The 15,984-nt window shown below is 36.4% G+C and overlaps 1 protein-coding gene across 1 annotated transcript in view; it reads left to right on the top strand.

Annotated features, from left to right (window-relative positions):
* The window catches only part of ABCB1 (ATP binding cassette subfamily B member 1), a 106,720-nt gene that overhangs the window by 36,414 nt on the left and 54,322 nt on the right, over positions 1-15,984 (top strand). The window contains exon 8 of the mRNA XM_054496958.1: positions 12,207-12,331. Within this exon, the coding sequence (XP_054352933.1) occupies positions 12,207-12,331 (125 nt within the window). The remainder of the gene's footprint in view (positions 1-12,206; positions 12,332-15,984) is intronic.

The following is a 15,984-nucleotide window of genomic DNA, read 5'->3' on the forward strand; positions in this document are numbered from 1 at the left end:
CAAACTCTTCACATCAGTATTTGTTGAAAAACTACTTAAAATGTTTTGATGTCTGTTTTAAGATTAAAAACAGACCATGAGTTAATCTTTTAATGATTAATTATGCATTGCTTCACATGCTATTTATTTAGTAAAAGGAGTCCCAGGCTGGCTGCTAGAGACCTATGCTTTAATCCTCACTCAGCATTACACTTTTGGTATCATTTCAAACAAATTTCTTAAATTCTTTGGATGTCAATCATATTAAAAAAGAAATGTAGTTCACTCTGTGTCTGGGAAGCCTCTTTGTTTCTGTGAGCCTGAGGCTCTACCTTCAAACCTAGAGACACAGAAGCAAATAGACATAGCAGAAAGGGACCCAATCACAGCAAGTGACCTGGCCTAGGAAGCCTCTTTTGTACTTTGTGCCCAAGACTGTCTTCCCAGCGCCCAGAGACACTGGGCCACTAGAGGGCATTGGTACAGGAAACCACCACACTCTTCCCGACCTGGCAATCTGATCTTGAAAAACCACTTTCACCCCTTCAAGCAGTAGAAGCAGGGGCCAGTGGGAGCCCCAGAAGCTTCACATAAATCAAGCCGACCAAAATAATACTACAAACACTCTGAATATTAAACCGCTCCTGGAACCACAGCTCACAAAAGTAGGCCAATACTATCATGCTTAACTTAAATAGAGCAACTGCCGGCTAGAGAAAGGCAGGTTTATTTTATTTTAACTTTGTAAAACTTTTATTTTAAGTTCAGGGGTACAAGTGCAGGTTTTTTACATAGGAAACTTGTGTCATGGGGGTTTGTTATACAGATTATTTCATCACCCAAGTATTAAGCCTAGTACCCATTAGTTATTTTTAATAACTTTCTCCCTCCTCCCACTCTCCACCCTCTAATAGGCCCCAGTGTGTGTTGTTCCCCTGTATGTATCCATGTGTTCTCATCATTTAGCTCCCACTTATAAGTGAGAACATGCAGTATTTAGTTTTCTGTTCCTGAGTTAGTTTGCTAAGGATAATGGCCTCCAGCTCCACCCATGTCCCTGCAAAGGACATGATCTCATTCTTTTTTATGGCTGCATAGTATTCCATGGTGTCTATGTACCACATTTTTTTTTTATCCAGTCTATCATTGATGGGCATTTAGGTTGATTCCATCCTTGTCTTATGCCAGTTTTCAAGGGGAATGCTTCCAGCTTTTGCCCATTCAGTATAATGTTAGCTGTAAGTTTGTCATAAAAGGCTTTTATTATTTTGAGATGTGTTCCTTTAATACCTTGTTTGTTGAGAGTTTTGATCATGAGTGGATGTTGCATTTTATTGAAAGCCTTTTTGCATCTATTGAGATAAGCATGTGCTTTTGTCTTTAGTTTCTGTTCATGTGATGAATCACATTTATCGATTTACATCTGTTGAGCCAATCTTGCATCCTGAGGATAAAGCCTACTTGATCATGGTAGATAAGCTTTTTGATGTGCTGCTGAATTCAGTTTGCCAGGATTTTGTTGAGGATTTTTGTATCAATGTTCATCAAGGATATTGGCCCAAAGTTTTTTTGTTGTTGTATCTCTGCCAGGTTTTGGTATCAGGATTATGCTGACCTCATAGAATGGGTCAGAGAGGAGTCCCTCCACCTAATTTTTTTGGAACATTTTCAGTAGGAATGGTATCAGCTCTTCTTTTTACATTTGGCAGAATTCAGCCATGAATTCATCTGGTCTTGGGCTTTTTTAGGGGGTGGTAAGCTATTATTACTGCCTCAGTTTCAGAACTCTTTATTGGTCTGTTCAGGGATTCTATTTCTTCCTGGTTCAGTCTTGGGAGGATGTATGTGTCCAGTAATTTATCCATTTCTTCTCGATTTTCTAGTTTATGTGCACAGAAGCATTCATAATATTTCTCTGATGGTTGTTTGTATTTCTGTGGGGTCAGTGGTAACATCCTCCTTGTCATTTCTGATTGTGTTTATTTGAATCTCCTCTCTTGTCTTTTTTTTAAATTTTATTATTATTATACTTTAAGTTTTAGGGTACATGTGCACAATGTGCAGGTTTGTTACATATGTATACATGTGCCATGTTGGTGTGCTGCACCCATTAACTCGTCATTTAGCATTAGGTATATCTCCTAATGCTATCCCTCCCCCCTCCTCACACCCCACAACAGTCCCCGGTGTGTGATGTTCCCCTTCCTGTGTCCATGTGTCCTCATTGTTCAATTCCCACCTATGAGTGAGAATATGCGGTGTTTGGTTTTTTGTCCTTGCAATAGTTTGCTGAGAATGATGGTTTCCAGTTTCATCCATGTCCCTACAAAGGACATGAACTCATCATTTTTTATGGTTGCATAGTATTCCATGGTGTATATGTGCCACATTTTCTTAATCCAGTCTATCATTGTTGGACATTTAGGTTGGTTCCAAGTCTTTGCTATTGTGAATAGTCTAGCTAGTGGTCTGTCCATTTTATTAATTTTGTAAAAAAACCAGCTCCTGAATTCGTTGATCTTTTAAATGTTTTTTCTTGTCTCAGTCTCCTTTGGTTCAGCTCTGATTTTGGTGATTTCTTGTCTTCTGCTAGCCTTGGGATTTGTTTGCTCTTGGTTCTCCAGTTCTTTTAGTTGTGATGTTAGGTTATCAACGAGGTCTTTCTAACTTTTTGGTGTGGGCATTTAGTGCTATAAATTTACCTCTTAACATTACAATAAGACAGATTTAAATAGGAAACAGAGTCTCCTAACATAATAGTCAAAATGTCCAGGTTACAACAGAAAGTTGCCTGTCACACCAAAAGTCAAGAAAATCACAACTTGAACGAGGAAAATTAGCACACAAACAAGTGAACCAACAACAATTACCTGACATCAACACCAAGATAAATCATGTGCTGCAATTATCTCACAATGATTTTTAAACAGCCATCATAAAAATTCTTTACTATCGAATATGAATTCTTTTGAAACAATAGAAAAAAATCTGCAATGTAATAGAATTTATTGAAAAGAACAGTGAAGTTAGAGAACAGAGATATACAATAACAGAAATAAGAGTCATACTAGATGGACTTAACCTAAGCAGTTGGAGATGGCAGGATAGAATTAGTGAACCTGGAGGTTAGAACAATATAATTCACCCATTCTGAAACAAATTAAATAACAAAAAAAGAACTCCAAGGACCTGTGGGACAATAACAAAAAAGTCCAACATTTGTGTCATCGCAGTACCAAAATTAGAGGAAAAAGAGAGTGGAGCTGAAGGAATATTTGAAGAAATAATAACTGAAAATTTCCCATGTTTGATGAAAGGCAACACTTCAGATCCAAGAAGCTGAGCTAATCTCAAATAGGTTAAACCAAATAAATCCATGCCAAGGAATATTATAATTAAACTAATAAAAACTAAAGACAAAGATAAAAATCTTGAAATCAGCCAGAGAAAAACAATGCATTCTTATAGGGTAATATAATACCAATTTAGATGACAACGTACTTCTCATCTGAAGCCACAAACACCAGAAGTGACACAATATTATTCAAATGCTCAATTAAAAAAACTGCCAACTGTGAATATATATCTGGTGAGACTACCTTCAGGAATGAGGAGGAAGTAAAAACAGTACCAGATCAAAGAAAACTAAAAGAAAAGATTTTCACTAGCATGCCTACTTGTTAAAGATTGGCTAAAAAAATTTTTCTAACAGAAAGGGAATGATAAAAGAAGAAATATTGAAGCAACAGGAAAGGGAAGGCAAGGAAACAACAGAAAGACCAGAAATATGGGCATATACAATAGACTTTCCTTTGCCCCATGAGATTCATAAATCATATTTGATGATTGAAACACAAATATGTGGTAAAATGTTGATACCAATAGACTGTTGTAAGTCACATATAAATATTACAATACTCAGATAAGCCACTATAAAACTCCTGCAAAAATATGTATTCAAAAATACTGTAAACTAAGCAAGACTGAATCCTAAAATTTGATAAGTAACCTGCAGGAAGGCAAGAAAAGAGACACAGAGGATGGAAACCAGAGGAAATAAATAGAAAACAAATAATAAAATGGTATACTTAAGTGCTAACATATCATTAACTACTTTAAATGTAAATGGTTTAAATGTACCAATCATAAGAAAAATTGGCAGTGTGTTAAAAAAAAACTAAACTATATGCTGCTTACAATAATCTTCAAATTCAACAACATATGTAGAGTAGAAGTAAAGGCATGGAAAAAGATATACCATACAAACATTAATTTTTTATGAGGAATGACTATATTAATATTAAATAATGTGACTTCAAAGCAAAAAAAAATTGCTAGAGAAAACTATTATGTAATGATTAAAAGAACAAAGAAGACAAAATGACCCAAATGCACATGCACCTAACAACATAGCCTCAAATAGAGATAAAATAAAAACTGAGAGTTTTTATTTCTTTATTATAATTTTATTCAACTGAGAGTTGAAGGGGGAAATAGATAAATACACCATTATAGTTGGAGACTTCAACACCCTCTCTCAGCAACTGATAGAACAACTAGACCAAAAATCATCTAGGATATGAAAAATCAGAATAACACAATCAACCAACAGGATCTTATTGGCATTTATAGAATATTCTACCCAATAACATCAGGATACACATTAATCTTTTTTGTTGTTGTTAAGTACCCATGAAACATTAATCAAGATAGATCATATCATGAGCCATAAAACAAACCTCAATACATTTAAAATAATTGATATAATAAAGTGTGTTTTTTCTAACTGGCATCAAACTAGAAACCAAAATTGGAAAGATAAGGAAATCTCTAAAGACAGGACTAAAACAATACACTTTTAAATAACCCATGGATTCTTAAAGGAAATTAAAAATACATAGAAAACATATAAAATATTTGGGTAGAGCTGAAGAAGTACTAAGAGACAAATTTATAACATTAATTGTATACTTTAGAAATGAGGAAAGGTCTCAAGTCAATAACCTAAGTTCCTACCTCAATAAACTAGAAAATAACCTATTGGGAAGTTGGGTGTTCATTTGAAGACTCCCGTATATTTTTTCTCCTGTATATCGTATATTTTTCTCCTGTTATCAATTGGCCTCATGCCAATAATTTTTCAGTGGTAGTTAGAGTCACTCTTCTCTCCTGACAGTCATAATAAAAGAGAACCCAGGATACTGATCCATTGGCAAAAAGGGCTAAGAGCTGACCCCAAGACTACATTGTTACACTCTACTTTCAAAAATTAAATAAATAGGCTGGGGGACAAGATGGCTGGGTAGACACAGCCAGGAAACACCTCTCCCACTGAGAGAAACCAAAATATCAAGTAAACCATCACACTTCGAACAGATCTTTTGAGAGAAAACACTGAAAGTTGATAGAGAAGCAACACAGACACTGAGGCTGAAGAGAGATGAAGCTGGGATGCTCACATGGAGTCTCTGAGCGCACGGACCAGCTCCCAGCCCTGAACTAGTCCTAAGGAAGTGGTGAATGAAGGAACTGCAGGGTGCCACATTCCTGTTGTGGACCTCTGAGATCCTAACATGACCCCCATAGATATTTGAATTGGCAGAGCAACTGCCCAGAGATTAGGTAGAGGCAGAGCTCAAACCTGAGTGGGGCCAGAAGGTTCTGTGCATGGGGAAACTCCAGTAAAATGTGACCTTAGGAACCCATACCCATGGCTCTTCATCTTGCTCTGAGTGACTCTGGACACTGCTGAGTGCTGTGCCAGGAGAGAGCAGGGCTATCTTTCTCACAGGACTAAGGTGCATCTGATCTGTGCACTTTCATCTGCCAGCCCCTCCCAAAGCCCCTGCCTGGCTGCTTCTGCAAAAGCATGCTCACAGCACTGCCTCCACTGCCCAGCCTGTGGAATTGAAACACTGGCCTCAACAATATGACCAGTGCTCAATCCCAAGGGGACAGAGGACAAAGCCATAGGCCTGGTCCCAACCCCCAGGATTCAAGCACACGGCTCAGGGTTATTGAGCTGAGAACTGTGGCCTGCACTTGAGTGAGGGAGGAGCCCCAACTCTCAGAACGCTGAGAAGAATAAGATGTGGGTTCATGTGCCAGCATGGTAGCTGGAAATGCCTCCCTCCACAGGATTTGTCTGGGAATGAGGTGTAGCTCATTTGCTAACCAGTCTCTGCCAGAGACTCTGCCAGAGAACACCTAACAGCCCAATCATCTGAGTGCAAAAGGCTTGGGACAAAACTAGGTGGTCAGGTTTGCTACAGGGAAGACACCAGAAGGAGACCCAGTCGGGAGAGAAAACAAGCTGAGCAGTCTTCACGGCTATCTGCTGGAATAAAAACCTTCAGCCACAAGCACCACACCAGCTGCACACCCATGGCACCATTCATTGCCTTGCCTGAGGATTCTCTGCCCTTGACCCACTGCATTAACAAACAACCTGTAGACATACCCCACAACCCACTCTGACTCTGCCAAACACAGGACCAGCAGGTCCTCAGGGAGCTCTTGGTGACCTAATCTTTGGCTTGGGCAACCCCAAGGGAGTGGGGAGCCCAGCCTGCCAGGGTCCCCCTTGGGGCTGGAATCATGAGCATGGTGCCAGGGATTGGAAGTGGTGTCTCCCAAGGCCTGGGAACAGACTTGGTGAGAGGATCATCTCTCATCCTGCCTCCCATCTCCCCCTCCATGGAACACTGTTGCAAAGGTGATGAAATACAAGAGACACATGACTGAGTAAAAGCCTATCTCCTGGCCCTTACGCTTAAGCATCATTCTTGGATGAAAATCAGCACACGAACTCCAGCAATTCAAAAAGTCAGACTGTTCCCTTACCTCCAGGTGATAATACTAGCTTCCCAGCAACAGATACTAACCAGATTGAAATGGCTGTAACGACAGACATAGATTTGAAATTTGAATGGCAAGGAAGCTCAATGAGATTAGGAGACACTGGAAACTCAATCCAAGGAAGCCAGAAAAGATGACACAGACATTTTAAGAAAGTATAAACTGAACTTCTGGAATTGAAAAATTCATTACAGGAATTTCTAAATACAGTTGAAAGCCTTACCAACAGACTAGAACAAGCTGAGGAAAGAATCTCAGAGCTCACAGACCAGTCCTTTGAACCAACCCAGTTAGACAAAAATAAAGAAAAACATGTAATAAATGAACAAAATCTCTGAGAAATATGGGATTATGTAAAGAAACCAAACCTACGACTCATTGGCATTCCTGAGAGAGAAGGAGAGAGAACAAGCAACTTGTAAAACACATTTGAGGATGTAGTTCACAAAATTTCCCCAACTTCACTAGAGATGCCAGCATGCAAATTCAAGAAATAGAGAACCCCTGCAAGATACAATACAAGATGACCATCTCCAAGACACATATTCATCAAATTTTCCAAGGTCAGCAGGAAAGAAAAAACCTTAAAGGCAGCTAGAGAAAAGGGTCACTTACAATGGGAACCCCATCAGGCTAACAGCAGACTTCTCATCAGAAAGCTTACAAGGAAGACGAGATAAGGGTCCTATTGTCAGCCTTCTTAAAGGAAAGAAATTCCAACCAAGAATTTCATTTCCCACTAAACTAAGCTTCAAAAGCAAAGGAGAAATAAAATCTTTTTCAGACAAGCAAATGCTAGTGGAATTCATTACCACTAGACCATCCTTACAAGAGATTCTTAAGGGGGTTATAAACAGAAACAAAAGAAAAATACCTGCTATCAGGAAAACATACTTACATACATGCTCCAAAGACTCTATAAAGCAACTTCACAATCAAGTCTACAAAACAGCTAGCTAAAAACATGATGACAGGATCATAATCTCACATATCAATATTAACCTTGAATGTAAATTGTCTTTTTTTTTTTTTTTTTTTTTTGAGACAGAGTCTTGCTCTGTCGCCCAAGCTGGAGTGCAGTGGCGTGATCTCGGCTCACTGCAAGCTCTGCCTCCTGGGTTCACACCACCTTGAATGTAAATTATCCAAACACCCCACTTAAAAGGCATCACATTACCCAGTTTCAAACTATATTACAAAACTGTAGTAACTGACATAGCATGGTACCAGTACAAAAAGAGACATATAGACCAATGAAACACAATAGAGAACCCAGAAATAAAGCCACACACCTACAACCATCTGATCTTTGGCAAAGTTTACATAAATAAGCAATGAGGAAGACTAGCTATTAAATAAATATTGCTTGAAAAACTGGCTATCCATAGGTGCAAGAATGAATCTGTACCTTTACCTATCACCATATACAAAAATTAATTCAAAGTGGATTAAACATCATGGCCAAGTGGGACTTATTTCAACTATACAATGCTGACTCAGCATTTGAAAATCGATCATTTTTCAGACCGTTTACCACACCAACAAGCCAAAGAAGAAAAACCATATGACCATATCAATTGACACAGAAGAAACATTTGAGAATATCTAACACCCATTGATAATAACAATTTTCAGCAAGTTAAGAATAGAGGAATGTTACCTCAACTCTGCAAAGATCATCTACAAAAACCCTTTGGCTAATATCATGATTAATGGTGAAAGACTGCTTTCCTCTAAGATCAGAAATAAAACAAATTCACTCTTACCACTCTTTTTGATCAAAGCACTGAAACTTCTAACCATTGCAATAAGGCAAGAAAAAGAAAGGAAAGGCATATAGATCGGAAAGGAAGAAATAAAAGCATATTTATTGACAACATGATTTTGTATGTAGAAAATCCCAAGGAATCTATAAAAAATCTCCCAACTGAGTTTGGAAAAATCACAGGATACCAGATCAATTGAATTTTTACATACTAACAATAAATGCAGAAGCCAAAATCTAAAATATAATACATTTACAATCACTCAAAATAAAATTAAACACTTTGATATACACTTAACAAGACATATACAGGATTTATATGCTGAAAATTATTAAATGTGGATTAGAGAAAGCAAAGACTAAATAAAGAGACGTGATGTGTTCATGGATTATAAGATTCCACATAAACATGTCAGGTCTTTCCAAACTGATCTATAGGTCTAAGGCAATTTCTATAAAAATGCTAGTAAGGCCTTTTGTAGACATAGACAAGCAACATTATTCTAAAAATTGATATGGAAAGACACAGGTCCTAGAATAGCAAAAACAATCTTCACAGAGAATAATGAAGTGAGAGGAGTAAACCTACCTGATATAAAGACTTCCTCTATAGCTACAGGAATCAAGCTGTGGTATTGGTAAAGGATAGACACATAGATCAATGAAACAGAACAGAAAACTTGGAAATAGACCTCTGCAAATATGTCTGGCTGTTTTTTGACAAAGGTGCAAAAGTAATTGAATGGAGGAAGGACATCCTGTTTGACAAATAGTGACAGAGAAGAAGAAAAAGAAAAGGAGAAAGATACGGAGAAAGAAAAAGAGAAGAAGAAGAAGAAGGAGAAGGAGAAGGAAGAAGAAGGAAAACAGAAGAAGAAGGAGAAGGAGGAGGAGGGAGGGGGAGGAAGAAGCAGCAGCTCAACCTAAACCTGACACTTTATATAAAAATTAACTCAAAATGGATCATGGACTTAAATGTAAAATGTAAAGCTATAACACTTTTAGGGAAAAAAATAGGAAGAAATCTTTGGAATCTATGCCTGGGCAAAGTTCTTAGACTTGACACCAAGAGCATAATCATTAAAAGTCAAAATTGATACATTATACTTCATCAAAATAAAAAATTCTTACTCTGTAAAGCCTATATGAATAGAATGAAAAGACAAGCTGCAGACAGAGAAACAATTATATGCAAACCACATACCTGACAAAGAACTACTATCTAGAATATATAAATAAGACTCAAAACTCAATATAAGGACAGACATTTCAGGAAAGAGGATACACAGATGGCAAGTAAGCACATGAAACGTGGTCCAGCACCATTGGCCATCAATGAAATGCAAATTAAACCCCAATAAGATATCACCATTCATTTGTCAGAATGGCTAAAATGAAAAGGAGTGAGACATTAAGTGCTGGAGAGAATGCAGAGAAACTGGATCAGTCACAGATTGCAGATGGGAATGTAAAATGGTACAGCCGTTCTGGAAAACAGTTTTCCAGTTTCTTATAAAACTAAACATTCAATTGCCATACAATCCAGCAACTGCACTTGTGGGCATTTATCTCAGAGAAAAAGATTATGTTTACATAAAAGCCTGTATACAAAATATTATAGCAGCTTTTTTCATAATAGCCCCAAATTGGAAGCAATCCAGCTCTCTTTCAATGGGTAAATAAATAGTTAAAGAAACTGTTGTTCTTCCATACCATGGAATATAACCAATGATGAAAAGGAAAGCGCTATTGATACATGCAGCAATCTGGATGAATCTCTAGAGAATTATGCTGTGTGGAAAAAAACAATTCCAAAAGGTTCTATACCACATGGTTCCATTTAAATAACATTCTTGAGATAACAGAATTATAAAGATGACAACAGATTAGTGGTTGCTAGAAATTAAAAGTGATGGGGAACAGGAGGAGAAGCAAGGGGTAGGGATGGGGCAGCTGTGGTAATAAAAGGTAGCCTGAGGGATCCTTGTGACTGAATTGTTCTGCATCATGACTGTGTTGTGTACTACCATGTCTACCTAGTTTTTAATTTTTTTGTAGAGATGGGGTTTCTATGTGTTGCCCAGGCTGGTCTTGAACTCTTGGCCTCAAGTGATTCTCCTGCTTGGCACCCCAAAGTGCTGGGACTATAGGTATGAGTCATCACACCTGGCCTTTTCATATCCTTGATAATAGGATAGGTTAGAGGGTCTTCTTTTTTTTTTTTCTTTTCACAGACATGATCTCCTGAAAAACACAACACTTAATGAAGATTCAACCATACTTTTGTCTGCTTATAATGACGGAAGGTCATAGAAGGAAAAGGGAGCTAGATTTGTAGAATTCATTGTGGTTTCTGATATATTAATAATAAATTAAAATAACATTTTAAAAAAACTCCTAACTTTAAAGTGTTTCTTTAAAGTATCACTTTGAAGTGATCTTCCTATTGTTGGTTGCCTCCATTGTGGCAATTGTTGTGGCACCATGAGGTTTCAGAAGGAGCAGAAAAACATTCCTAAAGCATGTTGTATGAGCCTCCTCTATTCTACAGATGTTTGTTAAGGGATGGCACTGGTCACCTATCTCAGACCTCCTACCGTGAATGGTTCTGCAATTATGGTGGGACAGCCCCAGGAAGATTGCTTTGAGAAGTCAGGAATGTCTAGTGAATCAATGGAATATTATTTTGGGTACTAAAGAGGCTAGGTACGTGCAGCACACTGTCTGCACTTAGAATATAACTAGTCAATGTTCATTTGCCTTCATCCACCCATTCCTCTAGCTGTCATAGCTCCTTTTACTTTCACACACAAGAAAGGGAGAAATCCACTGTTAAAACCCAAACAACTTTGAGCTTTTTATGCCAGGAAGGGATAGACCAATGTTACTTACACAGATGAGTCCACAAGTGCCTATGAATTTTTTATTGAAAGAATATAATTCTATTTAATCAAAATTTTTAAAATAAATTGGTTCTGTGTAATTTTGGGGGAGGGGTGGGGAGGACAGGGTCTCACTCTGTTGCCCAGGCTGGACTACAGTAGCACAACCACTGCTCACTGCAGCCTCGACCTCCTAGGCTCAAACGATCCTCCCACCTCAGCCTCCTGAGTAGCTGAGACAATAGGCATATGCCACCACACCTAGCTAATTTTTAAATTTTTTGTAGAGGCGGGGTCTTGCCATGTTGCCCAGGCTGGTCTGGAATTCCTGGGCTCAAGCAATTCTTCGTCTTTGACATCCTAAAATGTTGGGATTACAGGTGTGAGCCACCACACCTGGCCTGTCATGTGTAATCTTTATTTAGGTAGTTGACCACTTCAGCATTCTAGGTACAATAACGTTAGTCCTTTTCCCATTGCAATTGATCCAGCTTTCATAATAGGACCCTCTGGGACCCAAGTTCATGCATCAGTGGCTGGTTTCAGGGAGAGGTTTACTCCAGTGGCTGTTAACTCAGACCAAAGGCAAGTAAAAGACAGATTTTGTTCTACACATGCATTAATGTATAAGCAGCATTTATGTATACACTTATTTTTACTTTACAAAAGATAAAATTAACGTGTTATTTATTTTCATGATCCAAAATTATATTTTTAAACAGATACTATCTTCATTTACTGATAAAGAACTCTTAGCTTATGCAAAAGCTGGAGCAGTAGCTGAGGAGGTCTTGGCAGCAATTAGAACTGTGATTGCATTTGGAGGACAAAAGAAAGAACTTGAAAGGTTTGAGTTTCTTTTTTAAATGGATAGATATTTTAAATTCTGTCTTCTCAAATGCCCTTCAGATTGGTAGTGTTAATTATAAGCATTTTCTCCCATATATATGTTTTCTTTAATAGCTTAATGGATATATTACAGCATAACTAATATTTTAGAGAAGTTGCAATTCTAATTGTACTTTTCTTTTATCTGCTAATTCAGCATTTTCTAGATGGGCAATAACATAAAAATAGTTTCCTAAGGCTGAAATGTATTTTATACCTCTGATTTTTTTTCCTCTATCAAGTTAATTAGTGATTCTCTAAGACTGACTGAGTATTTTATGTAAGATCTATGGGGACATTTTAATCTGTGGTTCATTTTCCTTTCTGCTCCTATTCAGTTGACATATGCTACATGATTTGGAAGATAAAAATATAACCAAAAAGCACTTATGTGTACAAAAGTCCAAAATCTTTTATATTATCTGTTGTTTAGTATTATGCTTGCAACTATTCTCTTTTATTAGATTTCTGAAAGCATAGATGGTAATTTATTGAAATTTATAATATAAATCAGATTACTGATTTCTAAGCAGCAACAGATTTTATTTAAAATTGAATATAAATTATAATATTCTGATGCTATAACATTTCAATCTTATGAATATATATATCTTTGAAAGTATGAAAAAGTAAACTGTATTGGTTAAGGGGGTTATACATTGTGTGGTACAGCCATAAAGAAAACCAGGGGAATTTTCAGAAATCAGAATAATAGTTAGCTCTGGGGAAGATGAGAAGTTGTGTGAGGAGAGCTGAATGCTCAGCAGGGGATTCTGTGGTTCTGGCAGTGTTCTGTTTCTTGATCTCAGATATACTTACATGATTATTCATTGCATAATTTTTTTAACTGTGCATATGTGTTTGGAGTACTCTTGTTCTATGCTATGTTCACACATATAAAGAAATGTCCTCTGAGAATAATTTAAAATGGTTAAGTGCCATAGTTCAAAGGAAAGCGATATCTGTGTTCCATTTTGATTTTTGCTAAAGCCTTTGCTTTTACTTTAAAATATGTCTGGCTAATAAAATGAGGAGTCCTGCTTAATGGCTGAGTAAATATTCAATGAAATAAATCCCCGGCTCTCATGGAGCTTAAATTCTAATGGGGTGGGTAAGGTTACAGACAACCACAAATAATCAAATAGGTAATATACCAGTTGGGGTAAATATTATTTGGGGAAATAAAATAAGAGAATCATGAGGATACTATTTAGATAAGTTATTCAGAAAAATATTTTCTGATTAGTTGATATTTGAGCAGAGACATAATGAAGTTTTGAGTTTGGAATTCTTTTCCAGTTTTCCTCAGAGAAAAGGTGGACCAGAAAAATAATATGCCCAACAGCCCAACAGCATTGGAAGACGGACACAACTTAACAGCTTCTTCCTGGTTTCTCAGCTGGAGGAAAACATCTCCCCGTAGAAGTTAGATTCTCAGGCCTGACTGCTATCTGCAGTTGGGGTCTGAATTTATACTATTCTGTGAACTAGGAAACAATCTCTCTCCAAAGCTGAGGATTCCACATTAAAAATGAGTCCTAATCCAGTGATACCAGAGTATCTGGCAGAAGAAATACAAAATTATTGAAAATTAAAGAACTAAACATCTAAATCAAGAAGTTAGAGAAAGAACAATAAAATATTAGAAGGACATAATAAGGGTAAGAGCAAAAATTAATTTAATAGAAAATAAAGGCAAAAGAGTGGAAGACTGACAAATCCATAAACTAATTCTTTAAAAAGACTTATAAATAACTATTTTATATGTTTAATCAGGAACAAAAAAAGAATGAATAGGGAAAACTTGTAACAGATTAAAAAATCTATTTTTAAATTGCAGATTTATACCAATAAATTTAAAAACCCTCATGATATAGACAATATGCTAGAAAAATGTAGGTTAAAACCCTCACTTAAGAAGGAGAAAATCTGAGTAAACCCATAATCATTAAAAGAATTAAATTCAAAGTTAAAAATCTCCATTTTCCACTGCTTCTCTCCCACAAGCAGAAATCACAAGTCTGGATAATTTTGTAGGCAAGTTCTACCACAACTTCAAGAAAGAGATAACCCTATCTTACATAAATTGTAGAAAATGGAAAAAAAAAGTTGTGAGTTCGTTTTATGGGGCTAGTGTAACTTTGATAGTATACTACCAGGCAGGTATAATATGAGAAAGGAAAACTAAAGGACAGTTTCACCTAAAACATAGATGCAGAAATTATAAATAAATAAATAATTAGCTAAATAAATCCATGTGAAAAATACCAAATTGAAAACATCCTGAACATGTTGGCTTTATCCTACGAATGGAAAGATAGTTTTAACATTAGGAAATCTGTTAATATAATTAACCATATTAATAGATTACAAGAAAAAGTTTGTTGTGATGTAAGGCGAAAAGCATGAATTATATATGATTCATGACAAAAACTCGTAAAACTAGGAATAAGAAACAACCTTCTTAATATATTAGAGACCCACAGGAAACATTTAGTGGTGAAACATTAAAAACATTTTAACACTTAAAATAATGAATGAAATAAATACATACTATTTTGTCTGTCAATTTAAAAAATAAAAAACAAATAATGAATGAGGCAAATGTGTTTACTATCATTTCTATGTACTGTTGTACTAGTACTAGATAATAAGACCAATAAAACAAATAAGAGGAAGAATGAAAAAAAGAAAACAAAAAAGAAAAATAGTAAGGATTGGAAAACAGGAAGAAAACTGTCGTTATTCACAGATGATAAGATTGTCCACACAGAAATTCCAGTAGGTTTTATAAGCTAACAAAATACAATAAGACCTCTGGGTACCTATCATTATTCAGAATAAATGGCCTTCCTGTAAACTAGGAATGAACAATTAGAAAATATATAGTATTTCATCCATTCAGAATGAATCCATCATCTCTGAAATTGAAATAAACCTATCAGTCAGTGCCATCTTACATTTGCTATGGATCTGGATTGAAGTCCAATTCTATCAGGCAGGATTTATGTTTGCTTCTGCTATTCACCAAGGGCACTGCTAACCTGAGACCACCTTACATTAAATTACGTGTCTAGTTGTTTTTGGACAACACTGGTAGTGTGAATTCGTGCTCAGACCTGCATGAATCCTACTTTGTGGTCCAGATTCTCAGGGAGGTTGTTTTTTCCTTCCTTCACCTGGTTGGTGCCAAGATTGAGACATGCAAGTTCTGCTGTGTGTTGCTTAATATACTGAGGTATAGCCCTTTGAGTCCTAGCTGCATATGGAATGTCCTATTAAACTCATTTCTTAATGCTTTATAAAATGACAGAATACCAGTACTTGTTACAATTAAAGACATCTTAAATTTGAGGAACTGACAATATTTTTAAGCAACAAATTTTAAGCAACATTATTAGCAACAAAAACTATAATGATGGATGGAATGAAACCCGAGAAGGAGGAAATGGACATTGTGGGAGTGAAGCCCAACATTTATAACTTAGATAAATCTGATAATTTTAGTTCACTGAAAGTTTAAAGGAATTCAGATTTAATGGAGTGCTTTAATTAGTTAGATATGAAAATATTTTTCCTAGAGAAAATGATCAAATTTTAATTATAAGAATA

This window comes from Pongo pygmaeus, chromosome 6 (assembly GCF_028885625.2).
Source record: "Pongo pygmaeus isolate AG05252 chromosome 6, NHGRI_mPonPyg2-v2.0_pri, whole genome shotgun sequence".
Classification (NCBI taxonomy): Eukaryota; Metazoa; Chordata; class Mammalia; order Primates; family Hominidae; genus Pongo; species Pongo pygmaeus.